Consider the following 17,164-nt stretch of genomic DNA (forward strand, 5'->3'; position numbering starts at 1 on the left):
TGGCGGGCCACACAAAATCCCTTAGCGGGCCGCATGTCACCCGCGGGTCGCTACTTGCAAATCGCTGGTTTAGTGCAAAAGATGAATGATTACTGGCGGTTTTTATACCCAAATGACGCTCTGTATTTAGTTGTGTATATTTTAAAAAATCAACACAACTATACCTGAAATGTATTTGTAAGTTTCCTGTATATTAATTCTTCACAAAGTAATCTCGAAAGCCAAAATTGTACATGTCATTCCACTCTTTGTAAATGTTCGAGCGTATTTAGTAGCTCAAACTTATTTCATTGTGGTGAGAAGTTTCCACTGACCGACGAACTCACGATCTCACATCTTCTTGCATTTCTATGTTTATGTGGTGTAATCTGGAATGTTCGGCTTCCATTTCAAACAACGTCGACGAGAAGCATCAACTCCTGCGCTTCTGACGCGCGCTTTCCAGATTTGTCTCTTTTTTTTTCCTGCGCAGGCCACCTGTGTGTAAACCTCGGTGAATTCTGCTGCGCTTCTCATCCTCTTCATCTCTGTGCCTAAATACAAATGGCTGAGCCTGCTGCAAAAGCTGTTGCTGTATTTGTGCCTATTCTACAGCCGCGCCATCTCCGAGCACTGCCCCAGCGCCAGTGTGTGCGCATTAAGCCGTGAGGAGCGCAACGGCAGTCCGCCCCTGGTGTATAGCGACAACAGAGCTTCACAGGCGTCACGTACAATTTTTAGGTGCAGCTGTTAGCAAGCTTACAGCGACGTTTTCGGTGTGTAATGAACACTGCGCTGCTATCAAATTCTAGTCTGATCAAAGGTCACATAGTGCGTGAGAATGCGCCCACCCTCCCTCGAAAACAAAAAAAATTAATAATTTATAGGAATTTGGAAAAAAGAATTGCAGCCAATCATTTAACAAATGGGCCGCTGTGGTGATTTTTTATAGCACGTCTCCTGGTGTTTATTGGAGACGCTTTGCTACTCTACGCATAACAGACAGAGTCGACTCTAAAGCTTGCTACGATCGCATTAGCCATACTACCTTACTACCCATGGAATCTCACCAGGTAGTGGAGAAAACGATCACGATAGGTACCTGGAAGACAATGTACTTGTCAACCTTGATGGAAGCACGGAACCTTCCACCTCATCTATCCTACCACATTTTTTTGTATCCCTGCCGTCGGAAAGCCATCCGAAAAGTACAAATTCTGTGGAGGAGTAAGCTGTAGCAGATGGTCTACAATGAAACTGCCTGACCCTGAATAGCAACTATTTTAGGAGCTCATGTTGCCATGCACTGGACTGTAAACAATCACAGGACTGAACTACACTGAAGTCATAATATTTTATAAATACTTCTGAACCATTAAGCCAACATAGTTCCACCGAATTTTACACCTCTAGAAACATCTCAGAGACGTATCTGTTCACCTCAAGTACATAGCATATTTTTCTAGTCACAAATGTGTATTAGCTTACGTTATGCTCTATGATACTTCCGTGGCTTGCTGGTGAGCCTTCATTATTGACTCTCTACATCAGTGACATTTCTACTGATACACATCGAATGAAATAAAATTTGCCCGATTTCCACCATTTGTTGACAACGTAATGTAATCAGAAAAAAACATCTCTAGGCAACTATCTGAATCGAAATCGACCATCAAAAGAAATCGTTCAAGCGAAAGACAGCCTGCAGAAAATCTCCACAAAATTTTATTGCTTATAAGCGAAAAATGAAAGACCATCGCGTTAGTTAAAGCTTCCAGGTCAAGCTGCGAGTTTCCATGATTATGCATGAAGGGACATCAGGACATTTGGACCGGCAGTTTTTTATTTCTTGAGTTGTGTCTAGATTCAGTTTATCTTAGTAATTGAACTCACAGAATTTTCGGAATTATACGACAGAAAATCTTCATCCATCCCTCCTTCTTCTTCTTCTCCTTCTTCTTCCACTACTACTACTACTACTACTACTACTACTTATTATTATTATTATTATAACAGTAATAAATAAGAAATTCAGAGTGATCACGCACTCAGGAAATGAGCACAAGGGAACAGATACAAGAAACCTGCATTACCGTTCTCGGCAAGGTCCTAGTAGACGTGGTTTGCCGGTTTCCTTTCTTCTGCCTCACATGACTGACTGTGGTAAGATGGTGTGCAGTGTAGTTGGGTTTGTGTTGTTACGGATGAAGGGAAACTAGATGGTGATACCGGTTCCGGCACATAGCCTACTCGTTTCGAATAGCACCAGGGGCTCCTCCAGGCTTAACTCCCCCATCCCACCACCATCAACATTGTCACATGTCTTCACATCATGAAACACTGCAAGGAGATTTGGAAGTTAATACGGGACATCGGCGCAAAACCTGGTGTTTATGAACATTACGCCACCAACTCCTCATCATGTCAGTCAATTACTAGAAGTTAAAGTTTTCCATCGTCTTTCATTCTCTATATCTGAAGGACAGGGTAAGCTGCAATATTCGTCTGTTTGGTGATTATGCTATGGTTTACTGGAAGGTGTCGTCGTTGAGTGACTGTAGTAGGAAAGAAGACAACTTAGACAAAGTCTCTAGTTGGTACGATGAGTGGCAGCTTTATCTAAATGTAGAAAAACGTAAGTTAATGCAGATGAGTAGGGAAATCAATCCGGTGATGTTTAGATGCAGCATTAGTAGTGTACTGCTTGTCACAGTCACATCGAATAAAGATATAGGCACCCCGCAGGGTAGCCGCGCTCTCTAGGGTGTCTTGTCACGGTCCGTGCGGCTTCCCACGTCGGAGGTTCGAGTGCTCTCTCGGCTATGGTTGTGTGTGTTGTCCATAGCGTAAATTAGTTTAAGTTAGATTAAGTAGTGTGTAGGCTTAGGGACAGATGACCTCAGCAGTTTGGTCCCAATAAGACCTTACCACAAATTTCCATTTTCCAAAGATATAGGCGTAAAGCTGACTGCAGAATGAATCTATTGCCGCCAACGTAAATTTAGTGTCAGGATCACGAAGGTAACAGGGCTCGTGCACAGGCATATAGAGAGTCCCTCGCTTGCGAGTGGAATAGGAAAGGAAATGACTGCAAGTGGTATAAATACTCTCTAGAGCCTCGCCCCATACGGTGGCTTGCGGAGTGCCTATGTAGATGTAGAGTCGAACCGGTGTGCGATAGCGAACTCGGCTAAGAGAGCGGGTGACAATAATAATAATAATAATAATAATAATAATAATAATAATAATAATAATAATTGTTGTGGTTGGCAGGAAAGCCAACACCGTTTTACTAAAGGAGGCCGAAATGCACGCGTTTTAGCTCACGCAGGCTGGCGTGAGGTCTGGAACATGACAAGGGAATTAGAATTGAGAAAAACTGACGTAGCTGGTGGAATACTTAACTTTAATCCATTAATGACGAATGTCGCTCTTGACGATACATGGTTTACAATATCAATAGTACTGATAATGGCGCATTGCTAGGTCGTAGCAAATAACGTAGCTGAAGGCTATGCTAACCATCGTCACGGCAAATGAGAGCGTATTTAGTCAGTGAACCATCGGTAGAAAAGTCGGCTGTACAACTGGGACGAGTGCTAGGAAGTCTCTCTAGACCTGCCGTGTGGCGACGCTCGGTCTGCAATCATTGATAGTGGCGACACGCGGGTCCGACGTATACTACCGGACCGCGGCCGATTTAAAGGCTACCACCTAGCAAGTGTGGTGTCTGGCGGTGACACCACAATAATAATGATAATAATAATAATAAATCAGGACTGATGAAGGAAGATCTATGAACTAGTAATAGCAAATATAGCTTATGAATATTGTGATATACTCCTGAACGACTATTTATGTAAGATCAGGCTGCTCAATAACCCATATCAAAAGATGCGCAGTGAAAGTGTTCATAACTTCACTGGCAGATACACAGAGCCGTTAGGTGACCAGATACCTGCAGCGCCAACATAAAGTGCAGCCATGCGTCTAACAAATGAAATTACGTTCTAATATTCGCTCGGTCAACAAACGTCCTGTCCTGACATAGGTGGGAGAGGGAGAAAAGGGGTTACTGGTCAGTCTGCGCTCCCGAGCGGTACAGAGCAGAAGGACAATTCATAGTTAAGGCACTTCATTGTTTTGTTCTATCTTAACCAACACTGGTACAGGAATTTACTAGAAATGCAGGTGGTGAGACTTGGTAGGGAACTCACTGTGGGGACTCTTGGACAAACAGGGTTTTGAAATAGTTGTTTATTCCAGACGGGACTAACTAATACACTGGAAGCTAGTTCTAGGGTTAGAAAAAGCACGAATAACACTGTTACAACAGAAGACAGTACAGAAGTCCCACGAGTGGATGCTAACCACAGTAGCAAACACTAGCAGCAACTTGGTTGCAAAACAAAACATACTGAATGTGACACTGTCCACTGAGGCACTCCAAGTGAGAGAGCAGACTTACGCGGATCTGGACCGAGGCTGGAGTCGACGGACACGGATTCGGCGTCCAGATCGTCTGTCTGAGAACTCCACCAAAATGCGGAACCTAGGGGTTTTAAAGAGTTGTGTGAGGGCACTGTTTTTCCCACTTAAAGGGACCCATCCAATCCCGCAGGTCTCTTGCAGGCGCCTGCCCATCACGGTTTAGTTAGGTCCCACCTACTGCTCCTAAGGCAGGGATGTTAATGCGGTTGCACTAAGTCCGTATTTGGTATCAACATTGTTCAGCTGAAAGCTAAACGTAACTGCTCAGCCAAATAAGGCTTGCAGTATTATTGCTATACGTCATTTAGCCCCGCCCCTCGGGCTCCCCGGAGTAGGGACTGCTAGGTAACAGTTTTTTTGGCGTTTTCGCTCTCTTTCTAACCATTTTAAGCCTACTGACGTTGCTGTTCTCAGTGCTGGTATCAAGCTGGCTTTATACGCTAGTGCGCACCTGTTGGTTACGAAGTTCTATGGTGGCAACCTCCCACAGCGTCTAGACGACATATAAAGTTACATGTTAAATCCTTGAAGAGTAACTAGCGCCCTGGGACCATGTCTGAGGGCGTCTACATTTTCGCAAGGCTCTCCCCTTACTGTTTACTTCATGTAACGATATCTCTCCTAGTTTCGTCTGCCCTCAGAATCGTCTCTGCTTCCGCGCCTTGGAGCGCCTGTCCTCCTTCCTCACAGCTTCAACATAACACTACAGTAGCAAGGAATAATCAATATATTACAGCATGCATATACAATGTTGCAGTTGACGAGCCTATTACATTGTCCTTGCAGTTAGGAAAGGGATTGTGGCGCTTAGTTGAGATAGCAATCCCATGAAATGTAGACATTAGTGATAAAGCTGCTCAGAATATGCGTAAATACAGAAATGAGCAGCTGAAAACTGAAATCACACTTGTCAGAATTTGTGCTATGGAGTCAATATCACACATTCACAAGCGAGCTCTGTCTCAAATAGCTAGATGCAGTAAAAGTACAAAGATGCAGGACAGTATATGGTAAACTGTCCACACCTGGCGAAAAGTGTGAAATCACATAAAATAAAATGGAACTATTGATTACGAAACTCGAAATGCCATGGAGTGTACCTCAAACCCCTAAACTAAAATAATTCGTAGTGAAAATAAAGAAAATGCCTCTACCATAACAACAGCAATAATAACTGCTACTCCTACTGCTACTACTGCTACTACTACTACAATACCAGTAATAATAAAAATAATAATAGTAATAATAATAATAATAATAATAATAATAATAATAATAATAATATTAATAGCAATTTGGCGCATTTTTTGTGAAATGGTGAGGCGTAGACTCGAATATTACAGTTTATGGATGCAATCTTTCCCACCCTGAACGTAGAGAGTGAAAATTCTACTAGATAAATGTGTTAGTAGTGAAGATGGCAAACTTACCATTCTTACTGAATGAGTTCCTACTGTGTTAACGATGAAAGCCATTACACATAGTGGTACCTGACGATATGAGTCCGCCTTGAATTTTTTTACGCCACAGATATGGAAACAGACGAATTCCTCCACCAGTGTATGAAGAAACGTCAAATTTCACAAAGATTGATTGTAGTTGTGCAGTTGTTTATGGAGACATGGTCTTCTGACTGCGGCCGGACCATCGAACTTATGTGGAAGTAACTAGTGAGGCCCTTAATGCACAGAGCTCTTCCAAACTACAGCGACAAATGTCTAGAATGAGCAACTGAGCAGCGGTAAGAAGGCCATCAACAATGTAACAGCAATGGTCGGCTTAAATGTACAGATCTCTCCCAAAACTCCGCCGCCCAAGTTCTACAATGAATAGCTGAATCAAGTAGTAAAGGCCGTTAACAGTGCAACAGCCGTGGTCGGCTACCTTTGGTTGAGAGGGTCGCTGTGGGCTAGTAACAAATTAAAGATTCATTAAGTGGGTGGCGGAAAAGTAAAATATTTGACAAAGAAATTCTGAACAACAGCACTTGAACATGAGTACGCTCAACATAATACCTTCCGTGCACGATACAGGAACCACCATGCAAGACAAGTCCGTGGCGGTAGACCTGAAACTATTCTCTCATTTTAATTACGGATGGCGAATAAAAGATTACTAGTCAAATGTTCTAGTGACGGAAAATGGTAATGTTTTCTGTTAGAGGTGGATGAAGGAAGTCTTTACTTACTGTGGAAGTATAGGTCGGTAGCAGATCAACGTCTTCTCGTGCCGTGGATACGCATTTGGTGTGTGAATCTGTTTTCTGACTGAAAACTCGCAAGTCTCTCGCGTTATTGCTTCTCGCCTACTTGGGTGACAGTGACATCTCCGAACGACAGATCTGCGTATCCACAACTGACTCCCTCGCTTCTCTATGTCTTCACGACAACTACTCGCCCTCTGTGATCTCTAGGCTGACAACCCTTCGCTTGTTTTTGTCCTGCTATGTGGCTTCGTGAATGATTCTCCCTCAACTCGGCATCCCATCACCAGTATTTGTCATTCCGTGAATTCTGTTATACGTGTTAACGGAACGCGATACCATTCTGCAAGCAGATGTTAATCATAACACACCTGTTTGCAGTTCTTAGGATTTAAGGAGGTCCGCGCGGGATTAGCCGAGCGGTCTAGGACGCTGCAGTCATGGACTGTGTGGCTGGTCCCGTCGGAGGTTCGAGTCCTCCCTCGGGCATGGGTGTGTGTTTGTCCTTAGGATAATTTAGGTTAAGCTTAGGGACTGATGACCTTAGCAGTTAAGTCCCATAAGATTTCATACACATTTGAACATTTACGGAGGCGGACCAGTTTTTCTCTGTTTCCATATGGTTTAGTGCTGTCTTCCAATCGTTCATTACGTATTCGGTCACGTGAAGTACCGGTTGATCATTTATGCCAGATCAGGGACTTCGAGCCCTGTCTTACGTCGTACCAGACAATTTACATTATAAAAAGTAGATAAACGTAATATTGCGTAACGATTTTGGCAATATATAAGAGTATATAATCGATTTACAAGTTCCAACAGAAAAATGCAGAAGAAAGATAGAACATATTTTTCTCACAAGGAACTCACTAAACTTTGTGTATTCAGTTCGCCGTTGCACGCTGTCTCTCCTATTCCACTGATCGTTCAAATGGTTCAGATGGCTCCAAGCTCTACGGGACTATCCGAGGTCATCAGTCCCTTAGAACGTAGAACTACTAAAACCTAACCAACCTAAGGACGTCACACACATCCATGCCCGAGCCAGGATTCGAACCTGCGACCGTAACTGTCACGCGATTCCAGACTGTAACGCCTAGAACCGCTCGGTCACTGCGGCCGGCTGTGATTTGTTATGTAACTGTTTGAAAACATTTCAGTGGGTATACGCACCGCCATACAGTCCTATACAATTGTGTCTTATTGTTACTGCTGCCTTAGTGACCATTTATTTGCAAGCTAGGCCAGTTTGTTATGCTTCGGTGGAACTATGCGTGAAAATAAGAATACGTTTATTTAGCCTACTCACGTCTCGTGGCAGTCTTTCTCTTCCAGAGAATGTCTCTGTTAAACACTGTTTCACTGGAGGCTACACAAGATGTTTACAAACATTCAACTGTCGCACAACCTTGTTTATGTTATGTGTGCCACGAGCACTTGAATGCAAGGGCGGGATTCTGGTGAACTGTGTTTGTTACAAGTTGATCGGTGAGAGGGGAGGGTAAGAGTGAGAGAGACGTGTGTTTGATGTGCTTATACACATTGCTGTGTGCTCATTTTTAACGTTCTTGCTTTCAGCTAGCGTCTTTTCTACGTAATAATGTCCTTCTGTTACGTATTTTCGGCTTAGGTTTTTGCATTTTATCTGAATGCGTACATCTGTATCCGTAAAGCTGTCATACATTATGTGTTCCTTATGCTTAAGTTCGTACAATTTCGTCCTGTTTAGTGAAATTTGCCAGTCTTCTCGTTGAGTTGCTATATTCCTACATCGCTAAATACACAAACCAAAAAAGTTTTGCATCACCCCGGTTCCCAGAACTCCTGAATATAGACGTTGACTGTGGATATTGTATCACAGACGCAGCACCTTTGACTAAACCCGACCAAAGACGTAAACAATCATGCTTGGACAGTGCCAATTAGACGGAGGGGGTTCGACAACCGATCATTTCCAGCCATTCCACCAGGGAGGAGGTACATGGTTCGTGTTATCTGTAGTTAAACCATGCCTAGACGGCCAATAACGCAAAGTGACCGCGTCTGCATTTTTACTTTATGCCAAGAAGGGCTCTCAACAAGGGAAGTGTCCAGGCGTCTCAGAGTGAACCAAAACGATGTTGTTCACACACGGAGGAGATACAGAGAGACAGGAACTGTCGATGACATACCTCGCTCAGGCCGCCCAAGGGCTACTACTGCAGTGGATGACCGCTACCTACAAATTATGGCTCGGAGGAACCCTGACACCAACGCCACTGTGTTGAGTAATGCTTTTCGTGCAACCACAGGACGTCGTGTTACGACTCAAACTGTGCGCAATAGGCTGCGTGATGCGCAACTTCACTCCCGGCGTCCATGGCGAGGTCCATCTATGAAACCACGACACGATGTAGCGCGGTACAGATGGGCCTAACATGCCGAATGGACCGCTCAGGATTGGCATCGCGTTCTCTTCACCGGTGAGTGTTGCATATGCCTTCAACCAGACAGTCGTTGGAGACGTGTTAAGAGGCAACCCGGTCAGGCTGAACGCCTTAGACACACTGTCCAGAGGGTGCAGCAAGGTGGAGGTACCCTGCTGTTTTGGAGTGGCATTATGTGTGGTCGACTTACGCCGCTGGTGGTCATGGAAGGCGCCGTAACGGCTGTACGATACGTGAATGCCATCCTCCGACCGATAGTGCAACCACATAGGCAGCATACTAGCAAAGCATTCGCCTTCATGGACGACAATTCGCTCTCCCCTTCCGCACATCTTGTGAATGACTTCCTTCAGGATAATGACATCGCTCGACTAGAGTGGCCAGCATCTCCTCCAGACCTGAACCCTATTGAACAGGCCTGGGATCCGAACAGGCCTGGGATAGATTGAAAAGAGCTGTTTATGGACGACGTGACCCACCAACCACTCTGAGTGATCTACTCCAAACCGCCGTTAAGGAGAGGAACAATCCGGACCAACAGTGCCTTGATGAACTTGTGGATAGTGTGCCACGACGAATACAGGCATGCATCAATGTAAGAGGACGTGCTACTGGGTATTAGAGGTACCGGTGTGTACAGCAATCTGAACCACCACCTCTGAAGGTCTCGCTTTGTTGTGGTACAACATGCAGTGTGTGGTTTTCATGAGCAATAAAAAAAGCGGAAATGATGTTTATGTTGATCTCTATTCCAATTTTTTGTACAGGTTCCGGAACCCTCGGAACCGAGGTGATGCAAAACTTTTTTTTATGTGTGCATATCTAAGGTTATTCCGCTTGTTCTTGGTATTTTCTTGGCTGTGTTCTGTTGTCTGTTCTACAGGCTGTTGGGATTCTTTGCTTATTCATTATGTTTCCCATTCTACTTTATTATTATGTGGTAGTGAGTACCGCTTATTTCTACCTCTCTGATTTCATGTGATCTATTGAGCTATTTGTGTGCTACTTCTATAAATTTTCTTATTCTGTATCTGGATGATTGCGTGATAACTTTCATTTTTATTTTGAGGTTCAGCTTCTTGATGGTATCTGTTTCATATCCATTCAGAATAGCAATTTTTGAAATTATCTTGAGTTCAAGTGTGTAATTTTGAGGTTTGTGTGGTGTTCTGTTTATCTCATGAAGCGTGTGTATGAATCTGGAATATTATTTAACAGTAAACCCCAGATTCTTTAAGGAATCTAGATCCTTTTATAAAACAGCTTCCAACATGTGATTACTTTACAAAAGAGTTAATTTATTGCATACTCGATATTAAGCATATAAGCGAGAAAAAGTTAAGGAAAGCTTTGAAATTATGCTTCAAATTTTTTGGAACTCGCTAAGTCCACTCATTATGAAATACTGAATGAATATATTCAGGATGCTTTACGCTCCATTTTAAATAAAAGCATGTTTTTCACGCATCTCAGTATTTATGATGTCATATCTCTATAATTATGTGTCATACATTCATTGACGTATGTGAATGCTGTCTGTAGAATTCTGAGAATAAACTCGGTAACAAAGTAATAATAAATTGAAACATCATGTCCTATGTTGAAGTTTTACTGTCTGTCATTTTGTGGGAAGTGACAGTAACAAAAAGTTTTGAAAATGTTTCAAATTATGTGCAAAGCTAGTTGAAAGTCGCTAAGTTCCCTCCATCTGTAGTAATGGATGAACAATGTGTGAGTATTTGCGCGCCGTCAGTTACACTGCTTCATAACAAACACACAATTTCTAACTGTAATACTTATGTTATTGTGTCAGAGGTAAGACTATACTTCTTAATAAGTAGCATGTGACAGCAATTAAAATTTTAAAATCCGGTCAATAATTACGCAAAATACTGAAATTGAGATTTTCGTTGCCTCTGGAAGGTTTATGCTGTAAATGACAGCTCGTGGATGTGTGCTTTTTTGTATATGGAGAACTCATGTTGATCATTGTTTCTCATTATTGTGAGAACAAGAAAAACTGATTTTTTTTCTCTTCCGTTGGGGAATGAACTGTGTTGATATTATTGTATATATCTTCTGTCTGGCTCTGTATTCCACCTGCCAGACAAATTATGTTATCTACATTTCGAAACCAGCATACTGATTTATATTCATTTTATCTCACAATGACATGGTCCAGGGAAAGTTGACCACTGTCTCACTGATTGGAGATCCCTCCAGTTGCAAATAAAATATTCAGCTGAAAGTGAACTAAAATTTTTTCAGTTTCTTTTCTACGATATTTGTGGTTTTTCCTGTGGATATCCGAGAGTAAATTGACGTAACGTCGAAAGATGGAAGTCGTGCTGTTATAGCCGTATAAATAACATCGATTTTCTCCATTAGGTCTCCTGTGTCTGTAAAGCTTCTGTTTGTTAGAATCTGATGAGCCATGAAAATTGTTTGTGATTTAATGGTGTTGCATATAAATCAAATTTCGTTAGACTGTTGGGAAACAGCTTGGAGCTGTCAGTTCATAAATATTATAATTAGCTTTAAGGTTTTGCGGCCTGGCACTGAGACATAGTTGAGGGTTGCCTCCATAGAGTTGGTAATTTACAAGAAGTATGTAATATGTCCTTCATTGCCTAACTAGTTAGTTCAGTACTCTAAGACATGAAGGTATCTGCGAGGTCCTCACATACCCATGGACACTGGCACGAACTATGTGCTTGTTTTGTTCTCCGTGACTTGGAAAAGTCCGTTCAGCTAGTTATCTCTTTTCCCTTCGAGGAGTAAACGGATGCTTCATGTTACTAGCTACTTACCGGCACGGTACAGATGCACCACTCATAAGTGGTTTTACTTATAAGCAATACTATGACCACGTTACGTATGTTTCATGTTATTTAGGTTTCAATGTTTACTGTATTTACTGCAAATATGGAACTTCTATTTTTTTTAAAAATTTCTTATTACGATCATAATGATGTGGTTTGCTCATTAGGCACGTCCGTCACAGCAAGTTCAACATACTGCAGGCCTCCCAGTTTCCCGCCATACCATATAGCTGCATACGATACATTTATCCTGATGACGTCAGTTAACATTTTTTCTTCTTCTTACTTCTCTGGGTCTCTTACCAGTCACCATTCCCTTAGCGTATCTTTTATTATATAGTCTCTTCTCATCCAGTGCCCTGAATTTTCCTTTCCTCCTCTTAACTGTTCGCTGTGTTTATCGTTCATTCTGTGAAATGTAAATGTAATCCTTATTTTGTTTCCACATTTTACACCTTCAGTTCTTTTTTGCATCCACAGGTCAAAAGCCTCTAAGCATTTCCATGCAGTGTCCATGTTTTAGCAACATACAGGGCAACACTTCATACAAAACGCTCCTCTAATATTTTTCTTAATTGATCTGATGGAACAAAATTTTCTTTGAGACTTATGAGTCTCAGTTTTATTTTCGATAATGACAGAGTCTGAAGAAATGAATCAAAATTCGTGCTGCAACCAGTAACTGAAGTGAGGTCGCCTGCTTGCTAGGCAGATACGCTAGCCATTACACCACCAGAGCAGTATAACAAACACATATGCACAGATTACTCTAGTCCAGTACCCTCTCTAACACAAACTTCATTTCAGTCCCTCGACCTATTTTTCCTTTTTAAACAGGAAATATTGACGATACAAGAAGGGGAAAATGTTCTGAAGGAGTAAATTGAAGTTCAAGCCCAGGCCATGACACAAATTTTTATTCATTTCTTCAGCTTTTATCATTATCGAAAAATTTTCTTAATTGTTTATTTATTGGACCACAGATAATAGTACGCCCGATAATAACACCTGAATTTATCAACTTCTTCCACTGACTATTAACAAATTTTCACTTTTACCTTTTTTGATCACCATGTGAAAATCAATACCTTAGTCTTCTTGACATTTATCTTCAGTCCATATTCCTCAGATCTGGTGTTCAGTCCTTTTAACATATCTTTAATGTCAACCAGCTTTTCATTTTCACTCAGTATAAATGCCATCAGAAAATCTTATATATCTGATTAGCCTTCTTTTCATTCTCACTCCAGTCTCTTGTTAGAAACAGTTTTATACAAATCATCTAAATAGACTAGGTGAACGAAAGCAGCCTTGTCTAGCCCCTGTCCCCATTTTCATTCATTCTGACAGCTCATCTCCTGTTATTACTTTTACTCTTTGTGTGATAACTAAGTTGCTCATTAGCCTCCTTTTCTTTAAGTTAATTCCGTCTATGTCGATATTATTCTTTACTAGAGTTGTGAAGTTACCATAGGCTACCGTAGATTATCCTGAGTAAGCGTAGGCTATGGTGCTTCTCCTAGTAGCTTTGCTCAAATAAGACCGTAACCGCGTTGCCTGTACATTAGGTGTGTTGAATACCTACTGGACGTTACCTCATTTTGATTGCTTTGTTTGCGAATAGCGACCAGTCTCTTACTAATTCCCCTAGAAACAGTAAGGGGTGAGCCGCCTCGAAAAAGTGTGGATATAAAAAGGGCCACGTAACTTACAGAACATATTGGTTCTACTTAGTTACCCTCCTGTCTGTTACTTAAAAATAAACACTATTTTTAGCTAAATTGAAATTTTGAATGTTTAATTCAGGTTATTCAAAAATTGTTGATTTTGAACGTGAAATAGAGACACGGCGTACTGAAAAAAATGATTTATTTAAAGCACTGAAAAAAGCAATTTCTTCAAAGAAAAGGTATTTTTTTTTAAAAAATGCAAAAGAAAAACTTATCAAACATCGCTTCAATACTACGTCGACTTATCTAAAAAATGTATGTGTTATTCATAAACGATTTTCACACTTATCAATAATAACAGGAAGCTGTTGCCTTTGATCATTATGGAGAACGTCCTATTAACAATAAGACTGTTGTTATTGTTGATGTCTTCAGTCCTGAGACTGGTTTGATACAGCTCTCCGTGCTACTCTGTCCTGTGCAAGCTTCTTCATCTTCCAGTACTTACTGCAACCTTCATCCTTCTGAATCTGCTTAGTGTATTCATCTCTTGGTCTCCCTCTACGATTTTCACCCTCCACGCTGCCCTCCAATGCTAAATTTGTGATCCCTTGATGCCTCAGAACATGTCCTACCAACCGGTCCCTTCTTCTTGCCAAGTTGTGCCACAAACTCCTCTTCTTCCCAATTCTGTTCAATACCTTCTCATTAGTTATGTGATCTACCTATCTAATCTTCAGCATTCTTCTATAGCACCACATTTCGAAAGCTTCTATTCTCTTCTTGTCAAAACTACTTATCGTCCATGTTTCACTTCCATAGATGGTTACACTCCATACGAATACTTTCAGAAATGACTTCCTGACACTTAAATCTATACTCGATGTTAACAAATTTCTCTTCTTCAGAAACGCTTTCCTTGCCATTGCCAGTCTACATTTTATATCCTCTCTACTTCGACCATCATCAGTTATTTTGCTCCCCAAATAGCAAAACTCCTTTACTACTTTAAGTGTCTCATTTCCTAATCTAATTCCCTCAGTATCACCCGACTTGATTCGACTACATTCCATGATCCTCGTTTTGCTTTTGTTGATGTTCATCTTATATCGTCCTTCCAAGACACTGTCCATAAGACTAACAATAAGTATATAGACTTTCTTTATTTTTTGTGTGTGTAAACTGGACTTGTATCAAAGTAATTGCTGTGGTGATACGAAAGTGCAGAAGTTAAGCGATCAACTAATTATTTACATTTTGTAAAGCTATTTGTACATTTTGTAAAGATATAAAATACACATTTGACTAACAAGGAACAATATGTGGTTTTAATTATGTGAAAAACAAACATACAAATAAACAAAGAGAAGTCGGCGGCTCCTAGTTTTCCTCTGTTTCTTTCGCTGCCAATGCTGCCAATACTACCGTAATCCAACCATATACTACGTCGTTTATGTACTGTACCGAAACTACCGCAGCCACATTATTTGATGGCTTTGTGTTGCAGGACCGAGAGTTCGTGGAGATGGAGGTGCCGTACAACGGGCAGCCGAAGCGGCCGGGGTCGCCGTCGCCGCTGGCGAGCCCGGCGCACTCCGCCGCCAGCCACCCCGGGCTGCTGCACGCGTGCTGCGGCCGCTGCTGCGGCCAGCGGTATCAGGTAGCAAACTTTCCCCCGCGCTCCCTTCCCCGCTTGCAGGTACAGCTACTACCTCCAAAAGACTAGGAGCGAGTGCTTTCTCAGATAAACGATGCAGTCATTGTCCCAGACGGCAAGAAGTGCAGGAAACTTACCAGTCTAGCGTCGGAATGGAAGTGGAGTAACTCGGGTGGTTCGTGGTGTGTTAGCTACAACTGCGAGGGAATTCTACCGTGGCTGGTAACTGAGTTAGGTGTTGGACATCACACATCTCATGTCAGACGGGGAGATGACTCAGGAAGAACTGCGTGAAATCCCGCCTTTATCCAGTCTGTAGGCCGTGTTTCGTGGGTGATGGAAGTATTGTACAGAATGAAGCGGCCCCTCGTGAGTCATTACTCCGAACTGCAAAAACGTAATAAATTTACGTCAGATATTCGAAAGAAATCCGTGTTAGGAAATGGAAATAAATTTTAAATTTTTTGTGGGGGGGTCCATAGCCTCAAATTATTTTGAGAATGAAAATGTGGTCCAGGTAGGTTGTATTCTTTTTATTGTCTATGTGACTAGCCATTTTCAACCTTTTATCATTTAAAGCACGTATCTTAAGCTTCCAACTTAATTTTATATTATAATACTAGGATTGGCATACGCATTGTCTGCAGCTGACAGCAGGTCAGTGCAATGAGTCAGTGTTTGAGTCAGCTGCAGAGAGTACTGTCTCAATGTGACGGAGGCCAGTCCAAGCGACCTAACAGTATGTTTAGGAAACACGTACAACACACACGGATAAAGATTGAAGTAGAACGTAGTCGGAATGCATATATAGGGAAAAAAATCCTCTACTGTACAACTACACTATTGACGACAACCAGCTGGAGACAGCGTCTGCCGTAAAATATCTAGGCGTAACTATCCAGAGGGACCTTAAGTGGAATGACCACACAAAAAAGCATATACCAGACTCAGATTCATCGGAAGAATCTTAAGGAAATGTAATTCATCCACGAAAGAAGTAGCATATCAGGTGCTTGTTCGCCCGCTTCTTGAATATCGTTCATCTATATGGGATCCCTATCAGGTAGGAACGATAAGAGGAGGTCGAGAAGATCCAACGAAGAGCGACGTGTCTTGTCAGGGGATCGTTCATCTGGCGAAACAGCGTTACGGAGATGCTAAACAAACTCCACTGGCAGACGCTACAAGAGAGACGTTGTGCATCATGGAAAGATTTACTACTGAAATTTCGGGACAGCACTTTTCAGGAGGAGTCGGACAATATATTACTCCCCCCCCCCCCCCCCCCCCCGACACACACACACACACAACTCGCATATTGACCACGAGGAGAAAATTTGAGAAATTAGAGTCAGTACTGAGTCATTCTTCCCACGCACTATTCGCGAGTGGAACAGTTTTGGAGGGATCAGATAGTGGTACAGAAATTACCCTTCGCCACACACCATCTGTGTAGAGGAAGGTGATCGAGATGCGGGACGATTGTACTGAGAGCATGTAATATGGTGAACTACTTTCTATTAAGTCTGGTTCGAATTGTAACAGCGTTTCCACTACTTTTTATCCAGCCTATGTACTCGCTGGTACAAGTGGACAGGAAAGCATCTTACTCCTTTGCAACAGAAATAAGATATTATCCTGTCCACAATTACCAGCGATGTATTATAATGTAAAATGAAGCTAGAAGCTTAAGATACGTGGTTGAAAATGACGAAGGTTAACATTGGCCAATCGCATAGATGTTAAAAAGAATGAAGCCTACTTGGACCAAGTTTTCATTCTCAAAATGGAAATAAACAATGATAGTATGTTTGACTATGAATGCAAATAACTGCGATCAGTCACTTTTGAAACCTGCGTATTTCCGTAAACTAGTTTTCGAACCTGTTCAGACTTATCTTCAGACTGTGCATGCA

The 17,164-nt window shown here is 41.9% G+C and overlaps 1 protein-coding gene across 2 annotated transcripts in view; it reads left to right on the forward strand.

The window, feature by feature from the left end:
• Window positions 1-17,164, forward strand: part of LOC126298437 (potassium voltage-gated channel protein Shal) — a 996,410-nt gene that overhangs the window by 720,986 nt on the left and 258,260 nt on the right. For both annotated transcript variants that reach the window (XM_049989763.1, XM_049989762.1), the window contains exon 4: window positions 15,099-15,251. In XM_049989763.1, the coding sequence (XP_049845720.1) occupies window positions 15,099-15,251 (153 nt within the window). The remainder of the gene's footprint in view (window positions 1-15,098; window positions 15,252-17,164) is intronic.

This window comes from Schistocerca gregaria, chromosome X, assembly GCF_023897955.1.
Source record: "Schistocerca gregaria isolate iqSchGreg1 chromosome X, iqSchGreg1.2, whole genome shotgun sequence".
In the NCBI taxonomy this organism is placed as follows: domain Eukaryota; kingdom Metazoa; phylum Arthropoda; class Insecta; order Orthoptera; family Acrididae; genus Schistocerca; species Schistocerca gregaria.